At 52.2% G+C, this 13,570-nt stretch overlaps 1 protein-coding gene and 1 long non-coding RNA gene across 2 annotated transcripts; one reads left to right on the top strand and one right to left on the bottom strand.

Annotated features, from left to right (window-relative positions):
- Window positions 1-4,966: 4,966 nt before the first annotated feature.
- On the bottom strand, window positions 4,967-9,532 carry LOC124990948 (uncharacterized). The gene is made up of 3 exons (XR_007109847.1): window positions 7,934-9,532; window positions 5,812-6,176; window positions 4,967-5,660 (listed from the first exon to the last, which is right to left on the bottom strand). It is a non-coding gene; the product is annotated as an uncharacterized LOC124990948 (long non-coding RNA).
- Hoxa11 (homeobox A11) lies at window positions 8,891-12,638 on the top strand. The gene is made up of 2 exons (XM_047561517.1): window positions 8,891-9,746; window positions 11,213-12,638. The coding sequence occupies exons 1-2, from the start codon at window positions 9,035-9,037 to the stop codon at window positions 11,443-11,445; spliced, it is 945 nt and encodes a 314-aa protein (XP_047417473.1). The 5' UTR covers window positions 8,891-9,034; the 3' UTR covers window positions 11,446-12,638.
- Window positions 12,639-13,570: the final 932 nt, after the last annotated feature.

Below are 13,570 nucleotides of genomic sequence, written 5' to 3'. Positions count from 1 at the left end.
GGATGATTATAAAATGTCACTGGGTGTTTCACCACTGTTTATGCCTAATGCAGAATTGAACCCATCCATTTAAATTGTTCTTTTAATATAAAAAGGAAGAAAAAAGAAAGGGGTAAAGGAACATTGTTCATTTTAAAAACTCAAATGAAATGATTTCTTAGAAATTCACCATAAGGCAGTGAAATTCAGCTGACACCGATACATTTGTATGTGAGTACTCAACGACCAAATTTCACTATATAATAGATATGTGCAGATTACACTCTGCTGTGTGTGTTTGGAAGGTTGGGTGAGGATGCGGCAGCGCCCTTCCTCTGCGAATTCCCCAGTTCAGGAGTGGAGACGAAGGTTGCCCAGGACTACTAATCCCTAGACCCCGTTGGTTCAGAGACGCCTTTCTGGACTTCTACGAAGGAGACGCAGGAGTCGCTAGCGGATTCTGATTTATGGGCATTCCTTTAAACTTGATCGAATGCGTGTCAACAGCCCAAGACCTGGAGAATCAGAGAAATGTGCAGCGAGTTTCTCGCGTCCCATTTTTCATAAGCAAAGATGTAGCCTTATCCGAAAGGCCTGGGGAGATTTATTCCTAGGTTTTAAGACAGGCATGCTAATTCAGTTTTTATCTGCTCAGCCGCCCGGTAAATAAGAGCCAGTTGCCTCCTTTATGTAAATGTTCATTCAATCCTCACGCATCTACCCAGCACCGACGAATGTCTGAGAGATGCTTGCTATTTTAAATTTTATTTTAAAGGAAGAAAAAAGGTGCTGGCACAGAAAAATTCCTCCGTGAAAGCCGCCAAGGCCTTGCCACAGTTGATTTCATTTCTGAAGGGCTCTGTCGCGCTGCTGAAGAGCTGGATCCACCCGGCAGAATAATTACAACGGGTGTCAGGTTTTCAAACCTTTGGTAGAGGTTGTGTGGCAGCGCGAGGCCTCCCCAAGTGCAGGGGTGTGGACAAGTGGGAGAAGCCCCGCTGTGGACTCAGTGGCCTGGTGTTGTACCCCTCAGGACAGAGGTCCTAAATCCTCCACGCTTCCACATGACCCCCCTACTCAAAATGGAGGCTCCAACCCTTCTAGAACCTGCTTTGCTCGGATCACTCTAGGGCGGGCCAGAGACCGACTGAGGCTGAGGGCCAGACAGTGGAACCCCGTGGCCCGCTGGACGTTGGAGGGCCGGGGACCTGCTGGTGAGTCTCCCCAAAGCTGCAAGCTGACGTCACCGCAGGCCAAGCGGGCCGAGCGGAGCTCTCTAGGAGCTATTTGATGAGGACAAGTCGATTCAAATGAAGGTTTTGTGCGGGTGCCCCCTTCTCCGCCCCGCCCCTCCCTCCCCAAGAGAATAATCGGGTATTTAATCTCTCCTGGTCTTAATTCTTGGCAGCGTGGAAGGTGGTTTGCAACGGGAAATAAAACTTGACAGGAGCATTTTCTCTAAAAGGGGTTTTGAGACGGGCTGAAAAGAAACCGTGTTTTTCTCTACCAAATACTTCCGCTTTCTGAGCCCAGAGTTGAGCGGTGGGATGAGATCCGAGGGAGCCGCGCGCCAGCTGGGCACTTAGGCCACGTTTTGGACGCGAATTGCTGAATCCCGGCGCTCCAGGCAGCCGCTTTCTCCACCTGGGCGAGGAAGCCGCTTCGGGCCTCGCTGCGCCCGGCGCATCTGCCAGGTTGGGCTCTGTGGGCCCCGGCGCCGCCCGCAGCCTGACGCCAGGACCGGGTGCACCGGACCTTAGCACCGGCGGGGGCTGGGTTGGCATACAGAGTAGTACCAAGCGCTGGCTGAGGGTACCTGGGGTCAGGCGAGAGAAGAGGGCCCTGGAGAACATTGCTTAGCTTTAGCTCTGCGCCTTCTGGACTGGGGGGATTGGGACAAGAGCTCCCAGGGGAGGTGGTGAGAAGCAGTGTTGGGGGCTTTGTCTCTCGGCTGCGGGCCTGGGAACACTGCACAAAATGGAGGGGGGAAAGGGGTGAGCGGCGCAGCATGCGTGGGTTGTCTGGGCTGCGATTGGGTGAAAGCGGCTGGAGACAGCCGCGTCCCCCTCCCGGCGGCACAGAGAGCGCTCTCCTCTCTCTACATAAAGGTCAAGTCCTCGGCGTCACTGCCGCCTCCATGGTCAGGGCCGGTGGCGGTAGCGACCGACCGCAGCGGCGATTTCAAGAAGGCGCAGATGTACATTTGGCGGGGTCATCATTCCTGCTGCAAGTGGGTTCTGGTAGCTTGGGTTCCAGCACTGGAGCAGTATTCTTTCTTGACTGCCAACGTCCTTACTCCCAGCCCTGTTGGAAAGGAGTCCCGCGACCAAGGGTAGCCCAGGCTATGTCCTCGTCCCGGAAGAGCGGGATCTTCCCCATCCCAGGAGACTTCGGAGCCTGCGGAGGCCTAGCCAGGGCAAGAGAGAGCGCCTGCAAGCCCAAGGGAGCAGATGTGGCTGGATCGGAGTTCTGGGTCCGGGTAGGAACAAGTGGCCTGCAAGGCCAGCGGCCGGGTATAGAATAGGAAAGCAAAGACCCTGCTAAGTTCCCTGAGCCCAGACTCTCTATCAGGATATGGTAGGCCTTTAGTGACCCTTTTTGCTTTTCTACCTAAAATCTGCACCGAGGTGGACTCTGTTGATGTAAAGACGTCAGGTTCCTGGACCTCAAGAAGCCTTCACTGTGCTGTGCAGAGGAGGGAACCCCTTAATGCCCTGCCCATAGCCTTCCTGCAGTAGGTCAGTGCTTCAGGCTCAGCAGCAAACAGCTTAAGCCTAGTCTGCTTCTGTGTCTTTCACCCCAGGTGCACCAAAGAGGACCTGCAAACGATCTTTTTTTTTTTTTTTTTTTTTTTTTCCAAAAAACTGAAAAACTGGGATTTACCCCTAGGACTGCATAGGCAGGATTGGGCCTAGGGTGGGGAGTGGTGGAGATATATAGCAGAAGGGATTGTAAATGTATCATGGCAGAATGACCTGGCACTGTGGGTGAGGGAGACTCCTAGGGCAGAGCTAGATAGGAGCAGAAGCTCTTCTCAAGCATGGAGTGTGAGCCACCAACATCACTGAGTAGAAATAGAGCTGCCCTAGAAAGTATTAGGAGCTTGGGGGTATGGGGGGTCCTGTGAGCCATAACCTTGGGGACTAAGACCAGGAAATAGAGCCAACCTTCTGGTTGGACTGCCCTCTTTTGTTGTCCTTATTGCAGATACACTCAGCAGGAGAAACCCGTTTGGGCCGAAACTGCCGGGAAGATAGAAGGCAGACACTGAGAACCAGGGCTTTGCTTTTTAGTTTTCCCCACCCTACTTGTTTCTCCTCTGAAGAAAAATAAATAAATAAAATCTTCTCTAATGAGTTGGCAACAGTAAAAATAAAAATAGTTCTCAAAGGCAGTTACCCCCCCCCATCAGTTTGAGACCCACTAAACTAAATGATAACCAAATTGCTTGGGCAATTGAGACACTCAACTGAGCCTTGTGCCCCACCCCCCAGTGGTGAACAGAGAAGAATATGGACTTCTTCAGGTATTTGGGGGCACTGGAGGATGATTGAACCCATTAGTCAGAACAAGAAGCAACCATGAGGTCAAGTTCAAGGCATTACCTGTTTCTGTGCTTTAGGGAAGGGTAAGAAAGTTGGGGGGGGGGGGCTGATGCCTTGACAAAGGGACAAATTAATCCCTGCTTGCTTCCACCTGGTTGTAGAGAAGTGTTCCTCTGATATATTATTAAAGCAAAAATGGTAGATTGACCATGATCTGCCAATAAACCATTGCCTGAAAACAAATACTGGGAGATCTCCTAGGCCATCCCAGACAACCCATCTCCCTAGCACACTAACAAGGACAGTAACCCCAAGGACACCTCATACTTGGAAAGAAAGATTCCCCAAATGGAGACCTGGCCTTCAACCCTGTTCAGAGATCTGGGGCCATTTCCACCTTCATCCTCCCAGCCAATTCTTGCACTTGTGTGCAATATGGTCACCAGTGTAGCAATAGTCTTTTCTTTGACTTTTTCAAAACACTGCAACATTTGGGGACAGAGGAAAGTAAGGGCTCATATTAACAAAGGGAGGCAAAATATTAATGATGCCCTAAGCAATCCACTGAGAAACACTGCAGATAATTAGGAATGAGATTTGGGCTGTCCAATGTACCCAACCCTTCTCAGGTCAGCTACCATGGGAGATTACCCAGGCTAGAAAAGTAGGAACTGGGTCCCCAGAAGAGATGTGTTGTTGAGAGAGGGAGAGATAAAGAGAAAGCAGACATAGTAGGGACTTGGGATAGAGTATTCCAAAGAAGGAGGTGAGAGTCCCAGTTCAGATCTGGAAGGAGGGGTGGGAAATCTAATAGACCCCTTTCTCTATGCCTGAGTACTAGGTGCCCTCCAGTGGCATCTTAGCTCTTGCACACCCTAGAAAAGGCATCAGAAGAAGAGGGAGGACTGAGAAGGGGAGACTGACTGGAAAGAGGCAGGATGGGAGAAGAGCTAGCCAGACCTGCAGGGGAACAGGACCAGTTTGAGAAGGAATGTGTTGAGTCGGGGAAACTTGGTTTGACAGTCATACTATGGACTGCATGCTGTGCGTTCAAAGGTACTTGGAGACTTCAGATTTCCAGATTCAGGAGACAAGGAGCATCTGATGTCTCCCAAGCCAGCCCCAAGGATAGAGAGGACAGCCTATCGGCCTTTCCAGTTGGAGTAAGGAAGCTTGGAGTCCAGAGGTGCTCTCTTCCCCACAGCTCTATCCTCCCTTGGAGTGAGAAGGTGTTAAGCTGCCTGTCAAGTGATGGTTCTTGCAGCACCTGTCCCTTGAATGTGTTGGAAACGCCCCAGCACGACAACCGGGGTAACAGGCTTCCAAATGCCCAACTGCGCAATGACTGCCCCGAGGCCACCCCGCCCAGGCTTTGTGGAGCGGCTAGCCGCTGCCCAGACCTCTCCTACTGCAAGAAGAAGCGGATGCGGCAGAGGCGCCTGGATACACTTTATTCTGATATCCCGCCTGGGAAGGCGGGTGGAGCGCGGGTTGTACTGTCCATCATCCCCAGACAGTCGCAGTCAGCCCTCCGAAGAGGGTCCGGGAAGCGATGCACAGCACCGCCCCCCCCCCCAACTTTAGAACCAAATCAAGTCGAAGCCTCAGAAAGGCTTGGCCTGTTTTGCTGACCGAATCTCTTTAGCCATTTCCGCCTGACAGGGCTGGCGAGGGCGAGGGCCTTCTCTCCGGGTGGCCACCTCCAAAAGCTGCGCCGGGAAGAGACAGGGCCAGCCCTGCGGAGAACTGCCTAGAACTTGAAGTTCGGAAAAACAAGATCAGATTGAACCGGCTCCCTCCCTTCTTTACAGACACACACGCACCGTCAGGCCGCCGCCACTTCCTGCCTTTGTTTTTCTTCCTTCAAACATTTTTGGCCTCGCGCATTAGCCGCCGTGGGTCTCCGGACTGACGATTAAAGGAAATATACGCTGAAGTGTGTTTTCCGAAGATGGCCCCGCGCTGTGGAGCTCTTGAGAAAGAACAGCTCATGGGAAAACAGTCGCCAGGGCCAATGTCACAACCTTGCACGCCACGGTCTCTTCAAGAAATGGAACTCGGACTTGGCCTTCCGGGGTGGCCTTAGCCCTATTCGGGTCTTCCTCAGAGCCCAGCTCAGTTTGGCTGTCGGGCTTCCTGCAAAACCGAAGAGTCAATTAGGCTCATAGGAAAGTCAAAACCAAGGTCCCGCCATTCTGCCTCCGTTCTTCCCCAAGATTAGGTCCGAACCTCAGAGCGGCGCCCACCCTTTACCCCTGCCGCCTGCACAGAGAAACATGTACACTACCTGTCCATATTCCGCGCAAGTGGGGCAGGAGCGGTCAAAGCCGGGAACATTGCGCAGCCTTGGGATCTGAGCACCCGCTTCTTGTTCCTTCTGGGGAACTAAAAGCATTCGGCAGCTCCGGGGCGTTTTCCCTGCTGCTGGCATCAAAAGCCTCTTCCCTCATCCATCTTCACGGCAGCGCCCCCACACGCCCCCTTCCAGGATGCAAGTCCCTCTGGGCACCCGGCTTCGGTACAGCTTGCCCAATTACCCTGCCAACTACTCCTGGAGCTCCTTCCTGTGCCCCAGGCTTTCCTTGAGAATTCTCCTCGTCTCCTTCAGACACCCACAGGATCCAGACATGCAGGCACCCACTCCGCTTGACCCTGGAGGACACAGAAGGCAATGGTTATGCAGAACACGCACAGACCCTTACCCACCTTTTTGTGAGGACCCCGTCCCGCTGGTACCAGGGAAGGCGATCTAATTAAGAGAGGGACTGTGTTCTGCCTGGGGAGGTAGCCTGGCGTCCCCCAGCTGGTGGGCCACCTCGGCCCCACTGCTCAGACACAAGCTGAAGTTGACTGCCAAAACTGCTATAAAACCGCAGGTCTGTCTAGAACTGTTTTCGGTTCTCCTAGACGCCCCCGGGTTCAATTATGGTCTTAAAAGCCCTAATACAAGTGCAAGAATTTGTTTGCCTTCACCCAGGGGCGGGGCGAACCCTGCAATGGTGGCGCCTTTGTTATGGCAAAGTCACTGAAACCCTTCATGCATTCCTTTTGTTCGAGGGTAGGGGTGGTGAGGACTGGGTGGGCTGCTGAGAGAGAGTTTGGGAGAGTCAAAATCAAGACAGCAAGACAAGGAACTGCTTAGATACTGCTGTTTGAATCCTCTCTCCCTTTCATATTCTGTCTCCAAGAACAGATACTGTAGACAAATATTTTGCCTTGTTGGTCACTGCTAGAAATAGAAGTTTTTTCACTGCAGGGCAACCCACAATTGTGATTCCCAGCTTCAGGAGGTCTCAAGCTACCCTTCCTCAATAACCTTCCCTCTCACTGGACCTTCTTATTAACACTGCTACTGCCCTCTACGAAAGCCACAGTGGACAAATATGTCAAGCTGAAGATACACGAATAATTTCAAGTTTAGCTCTCAGGGATTCAAGGGGCATGAAAGTTCTTGCAGCAAATCCTGAATAAAGAGTTCATTAAACCAATGTGTCTGAGTAACTTGATTTGTGATAAGCAACCCTTGTAAGGGGGGGGCACATAAACATTAATGCTAATAAATTAGTTTACTCCACTACAGAGTAATTACTTGATATTATTGATATTTACAGTGGGTATTCAAATGCAGTGGTGGGTCATTATTTGGGGAAAATACATAACGAGAATATTTCTTTTCCAGTGCAATACATGATTAAATTTGTTATTGAGTCAGTTACAGTCAGCTCAGCAATAAATAAATAAATCGATGTTGACACTTAAATACCAGAGATCTTAGAGTTTATACTCTAAATCTCCCCAAGATATGTAAATACCTTTGGCTGTTGCATAGATGGGAAAAGGGAAAAGGTTTCTATTTTTCATTTTCAGATTTTTTTCCTGTGATACCCCCACTCCTTCATAGAGTTGTAGGTAGGACTCAGGTCTAGGTCCCCTTCCTGTTCTTGGCCCTACCTGGCTGCTCTGTGCCCTCTCCCTTCTTTCACTTCCCCTACATATCGTTCCTTCAATCCTGCAGAATGACAAGCATTATTTTGCCTACTTAATTTCCCAATGTACTCCTCCCAAGAAACGTAGGTTCAAACCAGTAACTGTGGCCTCTGCTTTTATCTTTAGAGCAAACCTAACCGTTTTAAGGCATCCTTATTGCCCAAGGTGCAGGGAGTTGGAAAGCATCTCTCTCTCTCTCTCTCTGGTATTGTACTCCTGTGGAATGAGTAGACACATAGCTTTCTGAGTTTCTGCCTTGCACATCTCTCACTTTCACTCTTAGGATTTGTAAGGAAAAAGAAGAGGCAAGTCACCCCCAGGACTCCTTGGCTATCACTCCCTCCTTGCTGGCCCCCCTTTCACCCCACAGCCCCATAGCTGGGCAAGCATCCTGGTGGGGGTCCCCCAAAGGTGCAGCATACCCAGGGGAAGGCTCCTCGGATGTCAGCGCCTCTAAAACAGCCCAATGCTCGCCTCAATTGCATGGCTTCCCGATTCCTCAGCTCCAGAAGACCAGGCAGGCGTGCGAACCGGAGAGCAGAGGCGCAGACTCAGAGCGTCTGGCTCAGCCGAGTCACTGGAACCCGGGCAGGCAGCTAGGAGAAGGTGGTTTCTCCAAGGACAGCGGGTAGGGTGAGGAGACCGGCAGGGAAGATTAAGGGAAAGGTGGATCCCGGGTGAGACGAAGGCCCTTCCGGACCCCGCGAATCATTGACAAACCGCGGGGGAAGCCGCCTTGGTTGTTGACGGTTTAGGGACGGAAGGCACTAAAGCGCTTCGGAAGTGACCGTGAATGCAAGCGTGTAATCAAGTCACCGTGCAAATCGGACAAGCCTCGAGGCCGGCACATCCACGGCTGCGAACCCTGGCCCCAAAGGGGGTCTGACCAGCTTCTGAGGCTGAGGTGCTTCCCAGAGCAAGCCTTTGGGAGGGGGGCTGCGAAGAAGTGGGTGCGAATGTGAGCCTCTAGGAGAACAGACTCTGAGACCACCGGCCACACAGCTTCGGGCTTCCACCTGGTCACCCCCAGTCCAGAGCATCCCTCACCTACCCGGGGAGTGGGGGTGGGGATGTCGGGAGTTGAGATCTCTCACCGCCCTCGGCGCACTCGAGGGCCAGGATCATGCAGCTGAGCAAAAGCAAGCTGCACCCGGGCGCACCCCAGCCTCACCGCGCGCCGGGAGGCCCCCCAGCCAACATGAGTTACACCGGCGATTACGTGCTTTCGGTGAGAACACCGAGTGACGATCTGTTGCTTCCCCTGAGGTGGCTACAAAGAAAGGAAGCCGAGGAGGGAGGGGAGGGGAAAAAAAGGAAAGGGGGGAAAAAAGGCCCGGACTAGCTCGCAGCTTGTCAATTTCAACATCGGGTCACATGACCAGCACCTCCCTGCTAAGGATGGGGATAGATTTCCACGTCAGCTTACGTCTCCAAATTTCTACTTCACGGATCCGCTTCAAAGAGGCAGCTGCAGTGGAGAATCATGTTAAGCTCGGCTACTGCGGAGAGCCCAAGGTAGCCCAATGATGGATTTTGATGAGCGTGGTCCCTGCTCCTCTAACATGTATTTGCCAAGTTGTACTTACTACGTCTCGGGTCCAGATTTCTCCAGCCTCCCTTCTTTTCTGCCCCAGACCCCGTCTTCGCGCCCAATGACATACTCCTACTCCTCCAACCTGCCCCAGGTCCAACCCGTGCGCGAAGTGACCTTCAGAGAGTACGCCATTGAACCCGCCACTAAATGGCACCCCCGCGGCAATCTGGCCCACTGCTACTCCGCAGAGGAGCTCGTGCACAGAGACTGCCTGCAGGCGCCCAGCGCAGCCGGCGTGCCTGGCGACGTGCTGGCCAAGAGCTCGGCCAACGTCTACCACCACCCCACCCCCGCCGTCTCGTCCAATTTCTATAGCACCGTGGGCAGGAACGGCGTCCTGCCACAGGCTTTCGACCAGTTTTTTGAGACGGCCTACGGCACCCCGGAAAACCTCGCCGCTTCCGACTACCCCGGGGACAAGAGCGCCGAAAAGGGGCCCCCAGCGGCAACGGCGACCTCCGCGGCGGCAGCGGCGGCGGCCACCGGCGCGCAGGCAACTTCAAGTTCGGACAGCGGCGGCGGCGGCGGCTGCCGGGAGGCGGCGGCGGCGGCGGAGGAGAAGGAGCGGCGGCGGCGCCCCGAGAGCAGCAGCAGCCCCGAGTCGTCTTCCGGCCACACTGAGGACAAGGCCGGCGGCTCCAGTACGTATAAAGGCAGCGCCCCGCGCTTTATGAAAGGGGAGTTGGAAATCTAGCGCAGCACCGCTGTTAAATTTTTATATGCTGTTTTATAAGCATATAAGGTTTATGAAGGGCCTTTAGGTTTCCCCCAACAAAACTTTGTTATAAAAGGCGGGATCACGTGGCGAGTGCTGAAATTGGCCGTGAAATACCCACCGGCCAAAGCATGCCTGCAAAAAAAAAAAAAAAAAAAAAAAAAAAAAAAAAAAAACCAAAAAAAAAAAAAAAAAAAAAAACACAACTCCCCTTTTCCCTTTTTTCCTTTCCCAGCTCCCAAACTCGGCAGCTCGATCCCGCTCGGGGCCAGCTCCAGGCTGGGGAGCCGGAGGTGGGCGCCTGTAAATTCCCCCTGCAAGGGCTTCAGGAGCCTTTGATAGCGAGGTAATCCGGAGATTTTTATAAAAGCCATGTGTTGCGCCGGGACTCTAGTCCCGGCTGGGATTCAAAGGCATCGCTGTTTAATGACCGCGCTAGGAGCGCGTTTAACAGATAAAGTGGCCCGCTTAGCTCGAGCAATATATTAAAAGAAACAAATTAACCCAAAGTTGGCCTTTTTGTCCAAAGGAAGCCATTTTCCTCTGGCGCTGTGGCAATTACGTGCCGTCTTCTGTCCAACTGCATGTTATTCACAATTGTTATTAAATCTGTCAAAAGTGAATTTTTTGTTTTTTGTCTCGTGGGGTTTTTTGTTTGTTTGTTTGTTTAAGGGGGGAGCAAACAGAACCTTCCTGAAGCTTCGGAAAGTGTCTGTTGCCTCCACCCTACCTAATATAGCATTCCTGCCCCCCGAAAGCGCCCTGGCTGCCTGGTGGTGGTTCTTAACCGAAAACCAAGGGTAGGGGGGCTTCTGCTGCCACCTCCCATCTCGAAGGAACAGGGAGGCTGGCGGAGGAGGCAGGAGCTTATGGCTAGGACTCAGGCTGACAAAGACCCGGCAGCCGCCCCAGATGTTAACGATAGAGGAATAGTGGGCGCAACAAGGAAAGACTGGGGCCCGGGCCGCCTTTACTACCTCGGGAACAGGCGGCCCAGGTGCTGAAGGTGAAATGTCCGCAGGCGGCTGTTTGTTTAGTCTGGCGGGGCAAGAAGCAGCCAGCAACCCCCACTCGGCTGCTTTCAAAGCGCCTTCAGCAGTGCAAACTCGCCTGTTGCTGTGAGGAGCTCTCCTTTCGGCTCAGGGGGCAGCGGGAGCACCTTCCCCGGGGGCCTATCTAGGAAGCTGGCTTTTATCTGTGGCTGAGCCTCCCACTGCAGCTTGTCCCCAGCCAGCAGTAGGAACCTGAGGCCAGGGCCTGGAGAGAACTTAAGGGGGCTTAGGCTGGGCCTCCAGACCCTGTGGCCAGCCCCTTTCCCTAATTTGGGTCTCTGGGGGGTGGGGGATCGTAGGCACTGTACCTGGCTCAACCCCTGCCTTTCTCCCTCCATAGGTGGCCAACGAACCCGAAAAAAGCGCTGCCCCTATACCAAGTACCAGATAAGAGAGCTGGAGCGAGAGTTCTTCTTCAGTGTCTACATCAACAAAGAGAAGCGCCTGCAACTGTCCCGAATGCTCAACCTCACCGACCGTCAAGTCAAAATCTGGTTTCAAAACAGAAGAATGAAGGAAAAAAAAATTAACAGAGACCGTTTACAGTACTACTCAGCTAACCCACTCCTCTAAGGCTCCAGCCGGCTGGAATTGGGTGGGTGGCTTCCTACATGTGAAATCATATGCAGAGTTTGCCCTTGACAAGGTCAAGCCACACAGTGACTTTGGGGGGAATAAAAGGAGGTGTACAAGAGAGGGGAAGAAGCTACACTGAGATAGCGCAACAGGAGGGGGCCTGGGACTCTCTTGGTTAAGATCTCAGTGGTTAAGTTTCCTAATAATAATTGGATTCTGGGAGTTGTGCATCAACTAGAATGAATGGTTTGGGACCCCTGGTGGTTCATTCTTGGAGCCTGCAGAACTTGGGGCTGGGTGTGGTCTCCAATGGGGACTAGGCCCCCTGCCAGGGCCCCTGGAGACCAACCCCTCCCAGGACCCTCCACACAGAGCCTGCCCACCCCTAGGACTCCTAAGAAGCTGTGTGCTCTCCAAGCCCATTTCAGCTTGGGGACAGGGCAAGAAAAGGGGAGGATTCCTAGATGCCCAGAATAAGGCTGCTTTCCAAAGCCAATGTGAAAGGCAGTTGAAGAAGTAGCAATTAGGTGGAAGAAGGCTGAGGATCCTTGAGGGAAAAAGAAATCTACTGTCCAGGTGGTACTGGTGTCTTTCTATCCCTCCTAGCTACCCACCACACTGTTCCAAGCCTAAGCTCCTAGCAGTCACCTCCTGCAGCCCACCTGGATTTTCTTCCTGCCAAACGGGGTCTCCATCCCAGCCTGCTGCTCAGGCCCAAAGGCTGGTGCAGAGTGGACTATTCCCTGAGGTGGAAGACATGAAAAAGCAGAGAGGCTGCACCCAGGCGCTGGCCCCTGAATCTCCGCAGGAAATGCCTGTGGAGTGCAGCAGTTTGGCAAAGTCCCCACCACATTTAATGAAGCTTGGACTTGCTCAGTGTGAGACAGCAGAGCAGCTGGCCTGGCCAGCGGGTCCTCAGTTATGGCTATAAGGGGCTGGAGTCCCCCAAAGTCCCTGGTTTTCTTGCCACTGTCTGTTCTCATTGGCTTACAACTGAGCTTGGAAGCTTCCGGTGACCTTCCAGGAGCTGGAGAATGATTTGGAATTATTTTAAATGATAAATATTATATTATATTATATATATATTTCCCTGAAGGAACCAAAGCGAATTTTAAAAGATGCAATGTAGAGGGGGGTGAGATGAAAATATTTAAAGGCTCTAACTGTTTACAGTGTTCCACGGTTAAACATGCTCACTGCTAAGAATATTTGAATGTATGCTTCATACAGGGATGGTGTTCAAAAGACTTGTAAATAAAGAAATCATAACCTAATTTGTTTGAATACATTTTTTTTTTTTTTGCCATTAGTTGATTTCCCTTGGGGTGTTAAGAGGGAGGAATGGTGTTGAGAATGGTCTTTTTAATCTCTTGCAACATTTGAAAAGTGTTGGGGGATGCTTGGAGGCAGTTCAGCCCACCAGGATCTGGGGACCTCATCTGGGAAAGCCCAGGCACCCTCCCTCTGAATCTTTTCCGTCTCCCTGTGTTAATAAATGTCCAATGGTTCTGTGTGATGGAAGGGTTGACCTGTCCTCGATTCTTACCCATTGAATATGCCACAGCATGTACACAGGCAACAGGGCACAAGGAAAATAAAGACAGTGGAAACCTGAGTATTGGGTCCTGGTGTGACATTCCTCTCCTTGCTTGCCTTTTACTGCCAAATGTCTCCCCTCCCAACACCCTTTTACTAGTAAAAGGGCAAGTTATGGAGCCCCGGAAGGAATGAGGAGGTAACTGAATCAGAATTTAGCTACAATAAAAAACAAACTTAAGGAGTCAAGGTGATTGGTAGACCATGTCCTTGTGGAAAGTGGGCTCTTAAGGGTGGAATCTCAGGCCCTAGCATGTGGGTCTTCATTTTCTCAGGGTGACCTCGGTCCTAGAGAAAGCCTTGGGGCCTAAGGAGGCCAATGGGTCTGACCCCAAGTTGCCCTTGTTCACTTCAGGACTAGGAGGCCTGAGTAGAACCCCTCTGGGATGCCCTTTGGATCCCCTTCAACAAGAAGAGAATCAGTGTGGGTACCAGAGCAGGGCAAAGTCTCAGGAGCCGGGGAGCGTTCTTTCTCCCCAGCTCCTAGATGAGGCAATCTTCCCTTTGGGGGAAGAAAGATGCCGGT

Source organism: Sciurus carolinensis, chromosome 8, assembly GCF_902686445.1.
Source record: "Sciurus carolinensis chromosome 8, mSciCar1.2, whole genome shotgun sequence".
Lineage (NCBI taxonomy): Eukaryota > Metazoa > Chordata > Mammalia > Rodentia > Sciuridae > Sciurus > Sciurus carolinensis.
This window is presented reverse-complemented; position numbering and strand designations above follow the sequence as displayed.

What these genes read in the sequence shown, in the direction of transcription:
- Hoxa11 (XM_047561517.1), top strand. Translation starts at nt 9,035, where the DNA reads ATGATGGATTTTGATGAGCGTGGTCCCTGCTCCTCTAACATGTATTTG. An exon ending in GGACAAGGCCGGCGGCTCCA is followed by an intron (nt 9,747 to 11,212) that starts GTACGTATAAAG and finishes CTCCCTCCATAG; the next exon opens with GTGGCCAACGAACCCGAAAA.